The 19,942-nt window shown below is 42.3% G+C and overlaps 1 protein-coding gene across 1 annotated transcript in view; it reads left to right on the top strand.

The window, feature by feature from the left end:
• Positions 1–19,942, top strand: part of SLC12A8 (solute carrier family 12 member 8) — a gene marked incomplete at both ends in the record, with an annotated part of 174,153 nt that overhangs the window by 102,335 nt on the left and 51,876 nt on the right. The window contains one exon of the mRNA XM_080696536.1: positions 11,060–11,173. Within this exon, the coding sequence (XP_080552662.1) occupies positions 11,060–11,173 (114 nt within the window). The remainder of the gene's footprint in view (positions 1–11,059; positions 11,174–19,942) is intronic.

Genomic DNA, 19,942 nt, shown 5'->3' with positions numbered 1-19,942 from the left:
ACCTGGTCATGGTGTATGATTTTCTTTATGTGGTTTTGAATGCATGTTGCTAGTATTTTGTTTAGCAGTTTTTCATCCAAATTCATCAAATATATAGGCCTGTAGTTCTTCTTCCTTGAACTGTCTTTATTTGGTTTTGGTATTAATGTGATAATGGCTTCATAGAATGTATTTGGGAGAGTTCGTTTTTTTTCTATTTCATGAAATAGATTGAGGAGTATTGGTATTAGTTCTTCTATAAAGGTTTTATAGAATTCACTTGGGAAACCATCTGGTTCTGGGATTTTCTCTGATGGTAGGTTCTTTATTGCTATTTCAATCTCTTTGATTGTTATTGGTTGGTTTAAATTTTCTATATCTTGACTCAGTTTAGGAAGGTTGTATTTATCTAGAAAGTTGTCAGTTTCCTCCAGATTTTCCATTTTGTGGGAGTATAGTTTTTCAAAGCAGTTTCTAATAATCCTCTGGATTTCTACACTGTCAGTAGTAATATCTTCTTTTTCATCTCTTATCTTCATAATTTGGGTTGATTCTCTCTTTTCTTAGTTAAGTTGGCTAGTGGTTTGTCTACATTGTTAATTTTTTCAAGAAACCAGCTTTTGGTTTTGTTGATATTCTGTATTGTTTTTATTCTCTACTTCGTTAATTTCTGCTCTTACTTTAATAATTTCCTGTCTTCTATTGGCTTTGGGATTAGATTGTTCCTGTTTTGCAAGGGCTTTGAGGTGTGTCATTAGGTTATTTATTTGATGGTTTTCTTTTTTAAAAATTTTTTTATTGGTGCATTATATTCATACATCATATTGGGGTAAAAAACTTGTGTGTACATACATGTACACATAACTGATTTAACCCCTACCCAATTCCCATCCCATTCCCTCCCCATCCCTCCTTCCCTTGCTTGGCTTAGTGGTTGACTTCGATATGTTTAAGTACATTGTATGTTTTAGAGAATTTCCTTCTTCCCCTCTCCATCCCCTCATTTAGGTTGTCTTGTTTGCTACTCTATAGGATTTCCTTTTTCATCTAGAGTTCCTCCTATGACCCATTTCTCCTTAGCTTTCACATATTAAGGAAAGCATCTGATTTCTTTTTCTTTCTTTCTTTCTTTCTTTCTTTCTTTCTTTCTTTCTTTCTTTCTTTCTTATTTTTTGTGACTGACTAATCTCACTTAACATAACGTCCTCCAGTTCCATTCATTTCCCTGAAAATGATGGCTGAGTAAAATTCCATTGTGTACATATCCCACAGTTTTGTAATCCATTCATCTGTTGATGGACATCTTGGCTGATTCCATAGTTTGGCTATGGTGAATTGTGCAGATATGAACATAGACACACATGCATTAGTTTGGTAGTTTGGTTTCCTTTCTTTTGGGTAGATACCCAGAAGTGGTATTGGTGGATCAAATGGTATATTTGTTCCCATTCTTCTGAGGATTCTCCATACTGTTTTCCAAAGTGGATACACTACTTTGTAATCCAACCAACAATGTTTAGAGTTCCTACTTCTCCACATCCTTACCAGCATTTGTTGTTTGTGTTTTGAATGATGGCCATTCTAGTTGGAGTTAGGTGAAATCTCAGAGTCATTTTGATTTACATCTCTCTGATTGCCAATGATGTTGAGCATTTTTTCATGCATTTATTGGCCATTTGAATTTCTTCTTTTGTGAAGTGTCTATTTAGTTCACTTGCCCATTTTGTTATTGGATGATTTGTTTTCTTAGTGTTGTTTCTTGAGTTCTCTGTATATTCTAGATATTAGTCCTCTATTGGAGGTGTAGGTGGCAAAAATCTCTCATTCTGTTAGCTCTCAATTGAGTTTCTTGACAGTTTCCTTTGCTGTACAGAACCTCTTCAGTTTCATGCAATCCCATGTGTTGATTCACCTTTTAATTTGTTGTGCCTTTGGGGTCTTGTTGAGAAAGTGTTTATCTGTGCGTATGTGTTGCAGTGTTGAACCTATGCCGTCGTCAAGGAGCCTCAAGGTCTCTGGTTTGATTTCCAAGTCTTTGATCCATCTTGAATTGACTCTTATGCAGGGTGAGAAAGTGGGATTAATTTCTAATTTTCTGCATATGGTTAACCAGTTTTGCCAACACCATTTGTTGAATAAGCTTTTTTCCAGTGTATGTTTTTGGCCCCTTTGTCAAAAATCAATTGGCTGTAAGTGTGTGGACTTGTTTCTGGGTCTTTTATTCTGCTCCATTGGTCTTGTATCTCTTTTTGTGCCAATACCATTTTCTTTTTTTTTTTTTACAATGGCTTTGTAGTATAGTTTAAAGTCAGGTATTGTGATTCCTCCTGCATGGTTTTTGTTGCTGAGAACTACTTTGGCTATTCTGGGTTTTTTGTTGTTCCAAATGAATTTAAGGACTGATTTTTCTATGTTTGTGAGGAATAATCTCACAAGTTTAATGGGAATTGAGTTGAATCTGTAGATCACTTTTGGGAGGATGGCCATTTTAATGATATTTATTCTGCCAATCCATGAACATTGAAGATCTTTCCATCTTCTAAGATCTTTTACTATTTCTTTTTTCAATGTTTTATAATTTTCTATGTAGAGATCTTTTACCTCCTTGGTTAAGTTTATTCCTAAATATTTTATTTTTTTGTGGGGGATCCTGAGTGGAAGTGTTTTCTGAAATTCTTTTTGAGTGGATATATGGTTGGTGTACAGGAAAGCTTCTGATTATTTAAGATTGATTTTGTATCCAGATACTTTGCTGAATTTGTTGATCAGTTCTATAAGCCTTTTGGTTGATTTTGTTGGTTTTTTTGTAAATATAGTATCATGTCATCTGCAAACAATGAAAGTTTGAGTTCTTCTTTTCATATTTGTACCCCTTTGATTTCTTTTTCTTGCCTTATTGCTCTGGCTAGAGTCTCAAGTACTATATTGAAGAGAAGTGGTGATAATGGACATCCTTGTCTTGTTCCTGGTTTTAGGGGGAATTCTTGAAGATTTTCCCCATTTAATATGATGTTGGTGGTGGGCTTATTGTAGATTGTCTTAATAATGTTGAGATATGTTCCTTCTATTTCAATTCTGTGCAGTGTTTTTATCATAAATAGACGTTGGATTTTATCAAATGCTTTATCAGCATCTATTGAAATGATCATGTGATTTTTGTCTTTGATTCTGTTTATATGATAAATTACATGGATTGATTTTTGTATGTTGAACCAGCCATGCATCCCTGGGATGAACCCTACCTGGTCATGGTGTATGATTTTCTTTGTGTGGTTTTGAATGAGTGTTGCTAGTATTATGTTTAATAGTTTTGCATCCAAATTCATCAGAGATACAGGCCTGTAATTTTCCTTCCTTGAAGTGTCTTTATTCGCTTTGGGTATTAATGTGATGTTGGCTTCATAGAATATATTTGGGAGATTCCCCATTTTTTCTATTTCATGAAATATTTTGAGTAGTATTGGGGTTAGCTCTTCTATAAAGGTTTTATAGAATTCACTTGGAAAGCCATCTGGTCCTGGGCTTTTCTTTGATAGTAAGCTCCTTATTGCTGTCTCAATCTCTTTGATTGCTATTGGTTGGTTTAAGTGTTCGATATCTTCTTGACTCAGTTTAGGAAGGTTGTATTTATCTAAGAAATTGTCAATTTCCTCCAGATTTTTCATTTTCTTGGAGTATAGTTTTTCAAAGTAGTTTCTGATAATCCTCTGGATTTCTACACTGTCAGTAGTAATGTCTCCTTTTTCATCTTTTATCTTCATAATTTGGGTTGATTCTCTCTTTTTTTTATTTAGGTTGGCAAGTGGTTTATCTATCTTGTTAATTTTTTCAAGAAACCAGATTTGGGTTTTGTTGATTTTCTGTATTTTTTTGATTCTCTATTTCATTAATTTCTGCTCTAATTTTAATAATTTCCTGTCTCCTACTGGCTTTGGGGTTCAATTGTTCCTTCTTTTCAAGGGCTTTGAGGTGTATCCTTAGGTTATTTCTTTGAACATTTTCTGTTTTTCTTATGTGAGCACTCAGTGCTATAAATTTTCCTCTTAATACTGCCTGCAAAGTGTCCCAGAGGTTTTGATATGCTGTATCTTTATTTTCATTTGTTTCTAGAAATTTCTTGATTTTACCTCTTACATCTTCTATGACCCATTCATCATTCAGAAGTGTGATGTTCAGTCTCCACATGTTTATGTTGTTTCTCTGGGTGTTCTTATAGTTGATTTCTAGTTTCATTCCATTATGGTCTGAAATGACACAGGGAAGTATGTAACATTTTTTAAATTTGCTAGTGCTCATTTTGTGTCCCAGGATGTGATCTATTTTGGAGAAGGTTCCGTGAGCAGCTGAGAAAAATGTAAACTTCACTGTAGTTGGGTGAAATATTTTATGTGTCCTACAGATCCATTTTATTAATGTTGTTCTTTTGTTCTGAGGCATCTTTACTGACCTTTTGTCTGGAAGATCGGTATTATTGTATTGGGATTTATGTGTGACTTCATGTCACAAAGAGTTTGATTTATGAAAGTAGCTGCACCTATGTTTGGGGCATAGATGTTGATTTCGTCTTGCTGGATTATTCCTTTTACCAGTAAAATATGACCTTTGTCTCTTCTAATAAGTTTGGGTTTTAAGTCAAACTTGTCTGATATCATAGTTGCTATTCCTGCTTGCCTTCAAGTTCCGTTAGCATGGATTACCTTGCTCCAGCCCTTTACTTTGAGTTTGTTCCTATCTTTACTTGTAAGGTGTGTTTCTTGTAAGCAGCAGATGGATGGAATTTGGTTTTTAATCCGTTTTGCTACTTTATGTCTTTTTATTGGGGAGTTGAGGCCATTTACATTCAGTGTGATTATTGAGAGATAATTTTTAATTCCTAACATGTTATGATTTTATTTCTGTTTGAGATACTATTTATTCTTCTTTGCTTAGTTGTCTGCTGAATGGAAAATCTTGTTTCTTTGGTTCTGGCATGTATTACCTATTTCTTCTTTGTAGTTAATCTCCTTGAGTATTTTCTCTAGTGCTGGTTTTGACAACATAAATTCCTTCTGTTTCTGTTGGTCATGGAAGCTTCTTATTTCCCCATCTAATTTGATAGATAGTTTTGCTGTGCAGAAAATTTTTTGCTGAAAATTGTTATCAGAGTTTGAAATATGTTACTCCAAGCCCTTCTGGCTTTTATGACTTGGTTTGGGAAGTCTGGAGTGATTCTAATTGGTTTGCCTCTGAATGTCACTTGGCCCTTTGTTTTTGTTGCCTTTAAGATTCTCTGCTTGGCTTCCACATTGGTCATTTTGACAATTATGTGGCATGAGGAACCTCTTCTCTGATCCTGTCTAAAGGGAGTTCTATAAGTTTCCTGAACCTGTGTATCAACCTCTTGCTCTATGTTTGGAAAATTTTCTGCTATTACTTCCTTAAAGAGATTATTGATCCCTTTGGTTTCACCTTCTTTTCCCTCCTCTATTCCAATTATTCTTAGGTTAGCTCTCTTAAGATGCGCTCATATTTCTTCAATGTCAAATTCCTGCTGTCATATTTTTTTTTCTAAATTATAAACTATGCATTCGTCTTTGGAGTGATCGTCTTCTAGGAGCAAGATTCTATTCTCCATGTGGTCTAATCAATTGTTTATACTTTGAATTGAGGCCTTTACTTCAATGATTGCATCCTTTATTTCTTTTAGACTCTATGAATTCTTTTTGAAGGTTGTGTGTTATTTCTACAGTTATATTCCTGATTTGATCTTCTAGAGATCTCTGAATTTCTGTGTTATCAGGTTCTGATGTTGTGGGGTTATGGGCATTCATTGCTCCATTGTTATTCCTCTTTCCCATGATTTCAGAAGTTTGTGCCTTCTCTGGGTTCTTCCCTGGGTCACTATGACTTCACTTAGGGTGCTCTGGATCTCACTCTGTGGTAATCTCAGTCACCATTATTCCTTTACTGGGTTGTATCGCAAAGTCTCTGACCCAGGGAGTTAATCGAGGCTGCATGAGACCATGGGGGTGCCAGGCTGGGTGTTTTCCCACGGGGAGCTGCGACTAGGGTGTGGTATCTCTGCCACCACTACTCCTTCACTGGGTTGGATTGCAAAATCTCAGACCCAGGGAGATTTTCAAAGCTGCGCAAGTCCCTGGGGGTGCAGTACTGTGATTTTCCCCTTAGGGATCACGAGCTGTCTGGGACCTGGTGGACTCGCTGCCACTGCCGGCAATATGGCGCCACTGCAACACTCTCAGCTGTGAGGCTGGCGTATTTCTTTTCTGGTTTTGAGCTCCATTCTGAGTCCCTGGAGGGTGTGCTAAGCTTGGCCACTGGGCGTTTTAGATGTTCTTTATGCTTAAAAAACTGCTGAATTATACCTGAATGATCCTCAGCTGCTCACTTCAGCTCCTTGTTTACCTTTCCTCTCTGGAGCCTGGTGGGTTGTTGAGTGAGCCGATCTGGAGCTGTCAGAGGCACGGTGAACTTACTGCCACTGCTGGCTACATGGCACTGCTGCTACACCCTTGGTCCTGAGGTTGGCATATCTCTTTTCTGGTTTTGAGCTCCATTCCGAGTCCCTTTCTTCTCTGGAGCCTGGGGCTGTGAGGGAAGATGGCACTGGCACGGCTCCGCCACCACAGTGCAGGCTAGTTTCTTTTCTGGTCTCTGGTTGTTCTTGTAGCCTTCTTTTTCTCTGTCCCTTGTATTTACAGTTTTTATTTCTCTGCTGATGGTGTTTTTTGGCTATGAAAATTGCTGATTTTGTGGCAATAGAAATCAAGTGTTAGCGGGACTCATAAATGCTGCTTTTCTCGGTCACCATCTTCCCAGAAGTCTGATGGTTTTCTGTTTTTCTTATGTGAGCACTCAGTGGTATACATTTTACTCTTAACACTGCCTTCAAAGTGTCCCAGAGGGTTTTATATGTTGTATCTCTATTTTCATTTGTTTCTATAAATTTTTTGATTTCACCTCTTACGTCTTCTATGACCCATTCTTCATTTAGAAGTGTGATGTTCAGCCTCCACATGTTTATGTGTTTTCTTTCTTTTTTTTTTATGTTACTGGGGTTCCTGGAAACCCTTCTACCTCTGGGATACACATCCAGACCTACTTTTTATATTTTTTTATTTGGAAACAGGGTCTCTTAAAACAGTGTAGCTGGCTTCGAACCTACGAGATCCTCCTGTCTCCGCCTCCCAAGTGCGGGGATTACAAGCGTTTGCCACCATGCCCGGCTCTTTAGGTCTTCTTATAGTTGATTTCTAATTTCATTCCATTATGGACTCAAAAGACACACAGAAGTATGTCACATTTTTTGAATTTGCTAGTGCTCACTTTTTGGCCCATGATATGATCTATTTTGAAGAAGGTTCTGTGAGCAGCTGAGAAAAATGTGAACTCCACTGTAGTTGGGTGAAATATACTATATGTATCCAACAAGTCCATTTAATTAATGGTGTTCTTTAGGTCTGAGGCATCTTTACTTTTTGTCTAGAATATCAGTTTAATGTTGTGAAAGGTGTGTTGAAGTCTCCCAGTATTATTGTATTGGAATTTATGTGTGATTTTATGTCACAGCAAGTTTGTTTTATGAAAGTAGCTGCACCTATATTTGGGGCATAAATGTTGATTATTGTTATTTCCTCTTGCTGGATTGTTTCTTTTACCAGTAAAAAAAAAATGACCTTCTTTGTCTCTTCTAATAAGCTTGGGCTTGAATTGTAACTTGTATGATATCATAGTTGCTACTCCTACTTCCCTTTGAGGTTCGTTGGCATGGGTTACCTTGCTCCAGCCCTTTACCTTAAGTTTGTTACTATCTTTACTTGTAAAGTGTGTTTATTGCAAGCAGCAGATAGATGGGTTCTGTGTTTTAATCCATTTTGCCACTTTATATATTTTTATTGGGGAGTTGAGGCTATTTACATTCAGTGTGATTATTGAGAGATTATTTTTAATTTCTAACATGTTAAGATTTTATTTCTGTTTGAAATACTGTTTGTTCTTTTTTGCTTAGTTGTCTGCTAGATGGAAAATTTTGCTTCTCTGGTTCTGGCATGTATTACTTATTTCTTCTTTGTAGTTAATCTCTTTGAGTATTTTCTCTAGCGCTGGTTTTGAAGACATAAATTCCTTCAGTTTCTGTTTTTCATGGAAGCTTCTTATTTCCCCATCTAATTTGAAAGATAGTTTTGCTGGGTAGAAAATTTTTGGCTGGAAGTTGTTTTCTTTCAGAGTTTGAAATATGTTACTCCAGGCCCTTCTGGCTTTCATGACTTAGTTTGGGAAGTCTGGAGTGATTTTAATTGGTTTGCCTCTGAATGTCATTTGGCCTTTTTTTGTTGTTGTTGGTTTTTACATTGGTCATTTTAACTATTATGTGGCATGGGGAACCTTTTCTCTGATCTTGTCTAAAGGGAGTTCTATAAGTTTCCTGAACCTGTATATCAACTTCTTGCTCTATGTTTGGAAAATATTCTGCTATTACTTCTTTGAAGAGATTGTTGATCTCTTTGGTTTCACCTTCTTTTCCCTCCTCTATGCCAATTATTCTTAGGTTAGTTCTCTTAAGATGGGTATATATTTCTTCAGTGTCCAATTCCTGTTGTCAAATTATTTTTTCTAAGTTATAAACTATGGGTTCATTTATGGAGTGATCATCTTCTAGGAGCGAGATTCTATTCAAGTGGTGGTCTAATAAATTGTTTATCATTTGAATTGATTAGTTTACTTCAATGATTGCATCATTAATTTCTTTTAGACTCTTTCTAAATTCTTTTCTAAAATCCTATATTATTTCTATAGTTATATTCCTTAATTGATCTTTTGGAGATCTCTGCATTTCTGTGTTTTCAGGTTCTGTTATTGTGGGGTTGTGAGAGCTCATTGCTCCATTGTTGTTCCTCATTCCCATGAATTCAGAAGTTTGTACCTGTTGCTTTTAGTAGAGTTCTCTCAGTCTCTAGGTGTCAGTTGGTGTATGTATGTATGTATGTATGTGTGTGTATATATATATATATTTTTTTTTGTTTTGTTTTGTTTTGGTTTTTTTTTTTTTTTTTTTTTGGTGGTACTGGGGTTCCTGGAAACCCTTCTACCTCCAGGCTACACTCCTAGACCTATTTTTATACTTTTTAAATTTGGAAACAGGGTCTCTTAAGCCAGCACGGCTGGCTTCGAACCTGCGCAATCCTCCTGTCTCCGCCTTCTAAGCACGGGGATTACAAGCATTTGCCACCATGCCCGGCATCAGCTGGTATATTAAAGGGCAAGTTATATTGTATTCAACAGTGACGGTTGAGTAAGGAGGGAAGTGAAGGAGTAAATGGAAGAATAGGGTAAGGTCTCAGATAGGGTCGAATAGTTTTAGTATGAGTTTGGTAAGGTAGTATATACTAGAGATTAGAGATAGTACAAATATAGTAGTACTCTAGTAACCAATGTACAGTTTTTGGTATGGTGATATGAAGTGGATTTAATACAAGGCAAGGGAGTAATAAAAAGAGAAAAGATAGAAAAGGGATAGAGAGGAGAGAGTATATACAAGGAAAGAAGCTTGGGAGGGGATTTGGGAAGAGTGTTAAAAGAACAACAGCAAAAAAACCCCAAACCAAACAAAAAACAAAACAAACAAAAAAAAACTTCCAGAAACCCCCCCCCCCAAAAAAAAGAAAAAAAGTCAGGTATACACTGTCACACCCAAAAAAAGAACAAAAAACCCCAAACAATCCCAACAATGAATTAATATGACTCTACAAATAAATGACTATTCAGCAGTCTCTCTCTGTGTAGATACCAAGTGCCACTGGTACCTTTCCCTCTGTGAGTCTGGTTCTCTGAGTCTTCTCAGTCTATGCAGATGTTCAATATCAATAGGGCTGGATTTAATATTGAGTGAAGGTCACCCTCCACACTCCACAGATTTGGAATCTAGATCTCTCCCTGCCTCTGTTGGTAGCATATACCTCTGAGACCAACCTCAATGTAGGACTCTCAGTTCTCCACAGCTGGGGCTGGGCTAGTCTGACTTCGCTCTGTTCACCACAATCGGGATGTCTGTGGTGTTCCTGGAGATCCTACTCATTGGGTTTAGTGATAAGCTTAAGACTCACTTTCCACTGATCAGACCCACACTTTTCACTGATCAGAGCCTGAGTCTGTCTGAGCATCTGATATGATCAACAGCAGATCCCACTCCCACCTTCTCTGGGTTCTTCTCAGGATCACCACGACTTCACTTATTGTGTTCTGGATCTCTGGAGGATGTGGTAATCTCAGCTGCCACCACTCCTTCCCTAGGTTGTATTACAAAGTCTCAGACCCACGGAGTTAGTTGCGGCTGTGCAAGACCCTGAGGGTGCCGGGCTGGGTGTTTTCCTTCGGGGAACTGTGACTAGGGTGTGGTCATTTCTGCCACGACTCCACCTCACTGGGTTGAGCTGCAAGATCTCAGACCCAGGGAGTTTATCAAAGCTGCGTGAGTTCCCTGGGGGTGCAGTGCTGGGATTCTTCCTCTGGAGGCCACAATTTCAATTATGATAGTGGTGCATGCTGGGCTGGAGCTCTCGTGGGCATGGTGAACTTGCCATCGCTGCTGGCAAAATGGCACTGATGCCATGCCCTTGACAGTGAGGCTGGCATATTTGTTTTCTGGTTTTGAGCTCTGCTCTGAATCCCTGGAGGGCTTGGCTGCTGGAAATTTTAGCCGGTCTTTGTGCTGAAAGAACTGCTGAATTATAACTGACTGGACTGCAACTGGTCACTTCAGCTCATTCTCCTTTTCGTCCCTGGAATCTGGATCTCTGAGGCAAGATGGCATCGGTGTGGTGGACGCCGCCGCAAGGCAGGCAGGTTTCTTTTCTGCTCTCTGGTTGTTCTCCTAGTCTTCTTTTTCTCTGTCCCTTGCATTTATAGCTTTTATTTCTCTATTGATAGTATTTTCTGGCCATGTAAGACATTATTTTTGAAGCTATGGAGATCAAGTGTCAGCAGTACTTGTAGACGCTGCTGTATTCGGTCACCATCTTCCCTATCTCCTGTGCTATATCTTATCACACAGCTCATTTTGCTCTCCTTTGCATTATTTCAGAACATGGTTTTATTGGATATTCACCTGAACTACTACAGAGCAACGCTCTGCCAGATTACAGCCCTGGGGAGTCCTTCTTCTCTGTGTTTGGAGTGTTCTTCCCAGCAGCTACAGGTATTGTCATTTGGGTTCTCTTTTACTCTCCTGTTATGGGGTGTAAATGCTTAGTTTCCCAAATTCAGTGTAATAATTGGCCAGCATGTGCTCTTAAGATGTGTATCTGACTTTAGATATGGAATTAGCTTTGACCAAAAATCTATTATTTTATTTATTTATTTATTTATTTATTTATTTATTTATTTATTGGTACTGGGGATTGAACCCAGGGGCATTCTACTTCTGAGCTACAGCCCAAGCTCTTTTATTTATTTATTTATTTATTTATTTATTTATTTACTTTTGTTATTATTTATTTATTTATTTATTTGTGGCACTGGGGATTGAACCCAGGAGCATTTTACCATCAAGCTACACCCCCAGCCCCATTTTATTTTTATTTGAAAACAGGGTGTTGCTGGGTTGCTAAGAGTCTCACTACTTGCAGAGGCTGTCCTCAAAACTGTGATCTGAGCCCGGTGTGGTGGCGCACGCTTGTAATCCCAGTATTTGAGAGGCTGAGACAGGAGGATCATGGTTTGAGGGCAGTCTCAGCTATTTAGTGAGGTTCCTTGCAACTCAGTGAGACTCTGTTTCAAAATAAAGAATAAAAAATAGGGTTGGGGTACAGCTCAAAGGTAAAATGCCCCTGGGTTCCAGCCCAAGTACTGCAAAAAATGAACAAACAAAAAAACCCTGTGATCCTTTTTTCTCAGCTTTCCAAGCCTTTCCACGGCGTACCAGTGTTCGCCACCATGCCCGGCTTATTTTTTATTTTGTTGCTTAGGTTCTTTCTAAGCCACTAGGGCTGGCCTCAAACCTGCAGTCCTTCTGTCTCAGCCCCCCAAGGGACTGGGATTACGGGTGTGTGCCACTATGCCTCGCTTAAAATCTTTTATTTTAAGAGAGAGTTTACTTGTTCATAATTTCTGAAGGAAATGATTGAATCCTCCTTACTCTACACTTACATGTTGATCTCTTTTGGCCAAATTAATAGAGGGGACATATTTCTCTTAGGGATGAGCATGATGGATTCCTCATCAGGACATTCTCTCTCTTGCCTGGAATGAGTGCATATTTGGTCTGCATACTGTCTTCTTCCACCCTTATCATTACATCTTCTCCCAGGGACATAGAAATGGTCTTTTCTCCTCTTGCTGTACTGGTGTGGGCCAAACCTGGGTCCCTGGGGCAGTGATGGATCTCTTCCCTCCACCCTTCTCGTTCCTGCTCCTCAGGGGCCATGGAGGCACTCTCTGAAGTGGAGACCCATACGGACCTCTTTGGGGGCAGGGCTGACTTGCAGTGTGGCTGCTGTAATTGCCTCATCTTCTGTCCCTTCTCCCTTTCCTGCCAGCTTATCCATGTTCCTACTTATTATCCTTTCCCCAGATGGGACTGGGGTAGAAAAGGAAGAAAAAAGTACTGGAAGATGTACGACGAAAAATGATTGTCCATATCAGCATTGTTAAGGATGTAGAGAACCTGGAACTCTCACCTACTATTCATGGGGATGTGAAATGGTGCCACCACTTTGGAAAACAGCTAGACAGTTTTTTTAAAAATTAGATATAAACTCAGCATTGTATTCCTGGTTATCTACTGCAGAGAACTGAAAGCATGTGTTTATATAAAGACTCGTATGTGAAATTTTAATTTGTTATAGTCCCCAAACAGCAGGAGCTTGAATACTCATCAACAGGAAAACAGATAAATTGTGGTAAAGCTATATAGCAGGAAACTATTCAGAAATAAAAACAAATGAATTATTGATACACATAATAAATATATGAGTCTCAAATAATTATGCTAAGTGAAATAAGTCAGACAAAGAAATAATACCTTTACAAAGCAAAATTAGATAAACCCAGCTTGGTGTGGTGGCGCACACTAGTAGTCCCAGTACTTGGGAGGCTGAGATAGGTGGATAGCAGGTTTTCAGCCAGCCTTAGCAACTTAGCGAGGCCCTCCTCAACTTAGTAAGACCCTGTTTAAAATAAGAAATAAAATAGGGCTGGAGGTGTAGATTAGATGTAGAATGCCCCTAGGTTCAATCTCTTGTCACACACACACACACACACACACACACACACACACACATTAGATTAACCCCATGTATATAAACTTCTAGAAAATGTGAGCGACAATGACAGCCCAAGATCAGTAGATGCCTGGGCATGAGGTTGAGGGGAGCAGGAGGAGGGATGACTAAGGGGCAGGAAGGAATTTCAGGGGATGAAATTTCTGATTGTGGCGACAGTTTCACAGGTCAAAGCTTTTCAGTGTTACACTTGAAACATATGAAACTTATCATATGCTTGTTACACCTTAATGAAGCTGGTAAAAGAAAAATCAACAGCTTCAGTCATTTTTCTTTATTCTTACTTTTTCCCCTGGCAAGGGCCTTTTTCTTCCCTTTTCACAGCCAAACATAATTCTCCACTTCCCGGCATTCTCCACATCTTCTCCACTCTCTCCTTTTGGAATCCCAAGTCTGTATTTCCAATGGAATGGGTCTTTCCAAGGGCATCGGTGACTTCCATGTTCCTGACTCAGTGCAGTCTTGATTTCTTGCTTGGGTCCCCCTCTCTGCAGCAATCCACTTCCTCCTCCTTTTCTTACTTTTCATGGCACAAAGGCCGCCGTGCCTCCCTCCTCCCTCCATGGCCTGTGGCCTGTGTGTTTGTCCTCTGCTGCTGTCATTAAATGACAGGGCTCTTCTGCGTCATAACCAGTTCCATTCCCAGCCCCACTGTTTTCTTTACTGTTTTCTGTGGGATCTCTTCCTTGCTCCATTGTACAGTGGTCACCCAACAAGCGGATGATCCTGCATTCTCGCCTCTAGCCCAGGCTGCTCCTTGAAGCTTCCCATTATTCATTCAGTGGCACCTTATATTTGGGCCTCCGTCCTCAAGTTCAGATGTAACCAAATCAATCCTGCCTCTAACTGGCTCTTTGCCTGTACTCCTGATCTCAGTGAACAGCATCTCCATCCATCCAGTTGCTCACGCCAGCAGTGGAGAGTTATCCACGATTCCTCCTCCTTTCTTCCCAGGACTCTCCAAGTCTTGTCCATTCAATCTCCTGAATATCACTGGCTTCTCTCTTCTATTTTGCTTCATCTCTACTATTTGGCCATCCTGGTCCAAGTTTCATCTCTCACTTGGTTACTTGATCTTCCTTGTTCATAGAAAAGAGCCTGGAACTAGGGCTCAGTAGTGACAGGTAGAATCCTGGTCTGCAAACCCAGATTGGCCAGAAATAGTGTCTTTCTTTCTTAATTCATTTCCTTCCTTCCTTCCTTTTCTTTCTACTGGGGATGGAATCCAGGGGCTTTCTACCTCTGGGCTATACTCCCAGACCTATTTTTTATATTTTATTTGGAAACAGGGTCTCACTAAGTTGCTGAGAGCCTCACTACTTAGCTGAGGCTGGCTTCGAACCTGCACGATCCTCCTGTCTCAGCCTCCCAAGCGCGGGGATTACAAGCGTGCGCCACTGGGCCTGTAATATTGAAATTGAGTCGGGGGTTTGCAAAGGAAGCAAACACCAGCCAAGTTATTAAAGGACTCTTTACTCAACCGGCACCTTCGGGCAAGGTCTGCCGACTGTGGGGAAAGGGACCGATGACTGAGCAGCAGAGTCACACAGTCAGCAGAGTCAAGGTCAGTGGGCAGAGTCATGTGGTCAAAGAGGAAGTACGAATATTTATAATGGGGGGTCTTGGGGTGGAGCTAGCAGTGTGGGAATGCTGATTCTGTCACGACATCTGGAGTCTATTTCAGAATGTCTGGAGTCTTGTGACACCTGGAGTCTCGCAACATCTCCGCTTCTGGCTGACGGGGTTCTGCCTCCGGTCCCACTGTGGGATCCTGTGGGGGAAGGGAGGAACCTGATCTATCAGTGCCTGGCTCTCTTTCATTTTTATAAAAAGAAAAGAGTCAGTCTCTGACTATTAACCTTCATCTTGCCAGGATCACTTAAAACTAACGTCAGTCATTCATGATCCTTCTCCCTGGCACTGCCACGCTTGCGTTAGTTCCAGGGTCTTGGGGTCCTGCACAGTCCCAGGGCATGTCGGGGCCTCTGGCTGCTCCTCATCTATGCACAGAACCAGGCCTTCTCGTTGACCTGTCTGCAGGGCCTTCGAGGTTGTGCAGCCTCTAACTTACTTTTGGAAACCAGAAACCTGCTGACCTTGGGAACCCTATACTGAGGATCTATGTACTTCCCAAGCCTTCTTTTCTGGGGCCTTGCTGGATCCCCACCAGTGCTGCCAGGGAGCCAGGTACCAGGTCCTTATTGCTTCAGAACTTGTGGGCCTCTCTCTTGGCTCCCAACTCCAGGGCCAATCATCTATTAGGATTAGGATACGGACCATTCCTTCCCAGGGCCATCTGCATGGGCTTGTGACTGTTGTGGTCATTCTGGGCCTCATGCAGAGAAAGGCCCCACATTTGCTCGCTTGCTCTCTCTCTCTCTCTCTCTCTCTCTCTCTCTCTCTCTCTCTCTCTCTCTCCCTCCCTCCCTCCTCTCTCTCTCTCTCTCTCTCTCTCTCTCTCTCTCTCTCTCTCTCTCTCTCGTTATTTAACCCAGGGATTCTCTATCACTAACTCAATCCCCAACCCTTCCCTTTTTTTTTTTTATTTTGAGAGTCTGGCTAAGTTGCAGAGGTTGGCCTGGAACTTGCAATCCTGAATGCTCCACCGCACCCAGCTTTCCTTTCATTTTTGCACAAGAGACCCTGGGATTCTATTTGACTGAGCCCCATAAATGATGCGGTAGCTCCTGCTCTGGTCCCCTGTGCTGCTCCTGATCATTTTCCTGATTCTTTTTTACTTCTTCAGTCTTCTTGAAATTGTCCTAAGGATCCAGGCTGAGGAGGAACAAACGGGAGCTGCGTGCAGGCGAATTCTGCCTCTTCCCTGCGGCACATCTCCCCTATAGCCATCAAATCTAGGTCAGCTTCCTCTTGAATGGATAGAAAAAGAAAGAGAGAAAAGAGAGGGAATCAAAAAAAGTTCACATCTGAAAATATTTTCCAGCTCCTCTCTCGCCCCGCCCCTCCCACACAGTAATTGAGCACACATTTAGACAGCTTCCCCGCTTCCTGAGCCAGTCCTGCCAGCCCAGCCTGGGGACAGAGATGCCAGGTTGCAGTTACACCTGGGGCAGGGCTGTGTGCCTTCTTGGCTGACAAGATCCAGAGGGAGTCATGTCAGGATGTCTGTGGGCACCCCGGGAAGGCCCGGATATGCCCGTAGTTCTCAGGTCTTCCTTTGCTTTGGGCCCCAGTCCTGGCAAGAGAGGAGATGCTGGTGCAGAGTCCAGGACAGCAGTGGCCAGCCTCTCCAGCACTTCTCCTTCCACACAGGTACAAGAAGTGCAAGGGGCTTGAAGATGTTCCCTGCCCTCCCAAGGCCAGAGCTGGACCACCATCTGAGGTCAGCTCGTTCCCAACCCTTGTCTGCAGTGCTGGGGGTGCCACCCAGGGCCTCAAGCGTGCTGGGCAGGTGCTCTACCACTGAGCCACATCCCCGGTCCCGGCAAGTAACTGCCCTTGAAACCCATACCCCTCCTTGATAATCACACGCAAAGCCTCCTGGACACGGGGAATTCTGTCCCAGGGAGGGGCGTCCTTGTACTTCCGTGAGGAATGGCAACTACCTAAGAATGTTAGTCAAGATGATTTAGTTTCTGTGATTTAGGTTATAAAATTATTAGTTTTTGCAATATTCCAGGTATAAAGTAATTTTGAATATCCTGCCAATTACACAGTCTTCTTCTTCGGTCCCTCTTAAGCCTTTAAGACAGGATGGGCTTTCCTGTCCCTCCCACTCCCCCTCAGCCTGGCCAGATGGAGAGCCACTGATCTGATCCCTTGTTTAACCAGCGGGGCAGGAGATACACAGAGCAGCTCAGGAAGGACTTGGTAAAGATGGCGCAGCTCATGGTCATGGGTGACCTCCTCTCTACGGGAGGCCCAGAGGTAAACCGGAAGGCAGGATGAATGATTTGTGCCACTCCGTCTTCACCTGGCCAGTGCTCCACTAAGCTATGGAAGGCATGGATGATTGGCAGTTTCCATGGAGACAGATTGGCCAGGGATTAGCTGTGAGTGAGTCACAGCTGGGGCTCCCTCCAACGCCATCCTCTCCTGGAACCAGAGGAGCTCTGCCGTGGCTAGGGGAGAGGAGTTTTGGAGAACAAACACTTCTGCCCTCCCCTCTCCCAAGACGAACGACTTAAGTTACCTCAGATATTTTATCCCAAGGGCGGGCGACTTCCGAGCAGCTGAGGCGTGGGCAGTGGTGGCCCCTCTGGGTTGCTGAGGTACAGCCTCCTGTCAGACAGTTCTGGTCCCTCCGCTGTGGTGGAGGCTGGGCGGGGCGGGGGGGGGGGTGGCTTGGCCTGGATTCCACATTTGCTTTGTTTCTCAAAGCACTTTCTTTCTCTGGGCCACACCATCACATTTTCCCTGAAAACAAACATCTCTCCCCACGGGTTTTTACAAACACACCCTGACAAATGTGGCCGCTCCAAGGATCCAGGACCACAGTTCGTGGAGGAACTGGAAATGGAAATTCACTGAGAAAAATACCAGTGCTGTGAAGTCACCGAACCCTCCTCCCCGAGTCCCAAACTCTTACTGGAAGGGATAAGAGCCTCTTTGGCCACAATTAGCACATGGGCCTGTGGTTGACCACACCCCGCATAAATAAATGTGGGGACCAGCAGACTTTACCAGGATGTCTCTAGCTACCTTTCTTGTGGAGAGCCCTGCTATTTCTGTAATGCCCTCTGGCCTCCTGAGTCTAGCTTTTTCTCTTAGCTCACACAACCACCCTAGGAAGCTCTGAGAATTTGCTGAGACCCTCAGATGGGTGGGCTGGCTGCATTCTATCTCTGAGCTATACCTCCAGCCCTCTTTGTTTTGAAAATTTGAAACAGTTTTGCTAAGTTGCTGAGAGTCTCACTAAGTTGTTGAGGCTGGCCCTGAATGTGCAATCCTCCCGTCTCAGCCTCCCGCATACTGGGATTACACCAGTGTGCCACCATACCTGGCATCTTAGTCCATTTTCTGTTGCTATCACAAAAAACCTGAGCCTGGGTAATTTATATGGAATAAAACTCAGCCACATGTGGTGGTACACGCTAGAAATCCCAGGCCTGGGGAGGTTGAAATATGAGGATGGCAGGTTCAAAGCTAGCCTCAGCAACTTAGTGAGGCCCTCAGCAACTCAGTGAGACTCTTGTTTCCAAATAAAAAAATAAAATAGGGCTGGGGGTGTAGCCTGGAGGTAGAAAACCTTTGGGTTTAAATTCCAGTAATAAATAAATAGATAAAATTTTACTTGGCTCACAGTTCTAGAACTGGGAAGTCCAAGAGCGTGGTGGGGCATCTGCTCGGGTCTGGTGGGAGCCGTCTCACTGAGTTATACCATGACAGAAGGTGCCACCAGGCAAGAGAGGAGCTGCCAGCCTTCCTCTTCTGCAACACTAGGGCTTGAGCCTCAGGCCCCTGGCATACTATCTGAGTACTCACTCTTTTTTTTTTTTTTTTTGGTGGTACTGGGGTTCCTGGAAACCCTTCTACCTCCGGGCTACACTCCCAGACCTATTTTTATATTTTTATTTGGAAACAGGGTCTCTTAAGCCAGAGAGACTGGCTTCGAACCTGCGTGATCCTCCTGTCTCTGCCTCCCAAGTACGGTGATTACAAGCGTGCGCCACCACGCCCGGCATCAGTCCTTTTTATTTTATTTTGAAACAGGGTATAAACAGATTGGCCTGAAACTTGTGATCCTCCTACCTCAGCCTCCTGAGTAGCTGGGATTACAAACCTGTACCACTATACCTTTTCTTTTAAAGCCATTGTGGAGGCCCCATTCTCCTGACTTCCTGTCATCCTGACACCATGGACGTTTGAATTTATGGGTTCTTTTCAACATATGACCTTTTGGGGGCGCATGTAAACAGGCATCTGCCATGAGGCTGTGAGGCCTGAGCTTCAGGGCCCCTCACTTGCATGAGCTCCTTCCACTGCCTTTTCATTTCATATTCATAGTCTTATATTTTTAAAAAACTTTCAGGCCCTATAGAATCTGGATCCTCCTCTAGGCTCTGTTATCAGCCCTCTTTACAGATGAGGAGACGAAGGCACTGATGGGGAGCTCGCTTCTCTAAGATCACCCAGATAATAATCGGTGAGCACCACCGCTCCCCACGCACTTCAGAGAAGGTGCGAGGTCTGGGGCTGCCCCACCCAGCGCCCACGGGCCTCCCCACGGCCCTGGCGTTGGAAAGTCCCGTCATCGAACGCTGCCCATCTCAGCAGCATCTTTAAGGCACTGAATGAATGGAGAACTGACAAGTTTTCTCTAAGAACAAAGAGGGGGTGAAATGTTCACCAGAAACAGCTAAGCAAATCAACCAGCAAGCCATTGTAGGAGGATGGGGTTTGGAAATCAGGAAGGAGGAGAGGCAGACCAGGCTTTGGGGACCCAAGGAGTTCTGAGTGAGGAATGAAGCCCGTCTTTCCTGGGAGTTCCCTCCCTCCCTCCCTCCCTTCCTTCCTTCCTTCCTTCCTTCCTTCCTTCCTTCCTTCTTCCTTTTTTTTTTTTTTCTTGTGGTACCAGGGATTGGACTTCCGAACTACATCCCCAGCCCTATTCTATTTTTTGTTTTGAAACAGTGTCTTGTTAGGTTGCGTAGGCTGTTCTTGAACCTGTGATCCCCCTTTCTCAGCCTCCCAAGTTCTGGGATTACAGGCGTACACCACCATGT

This window comes from Muscardinus avellanarius (assembly GCF_963383645.1).
Source record: "Muscardinus avellanarius genome assembly, chromosome: 5".
Classification (NCBI taxonomy): Eukaryota; Metazoa; Chordata; class Mammalia; order Rodentia; family Gliridae; genus Muscardinus; species Muscardinus avellanarius.
Note: the sequence above shows the minus strand (reverse complement) of the source record. Positions and strands in the feature narration are given on the sequence as shown.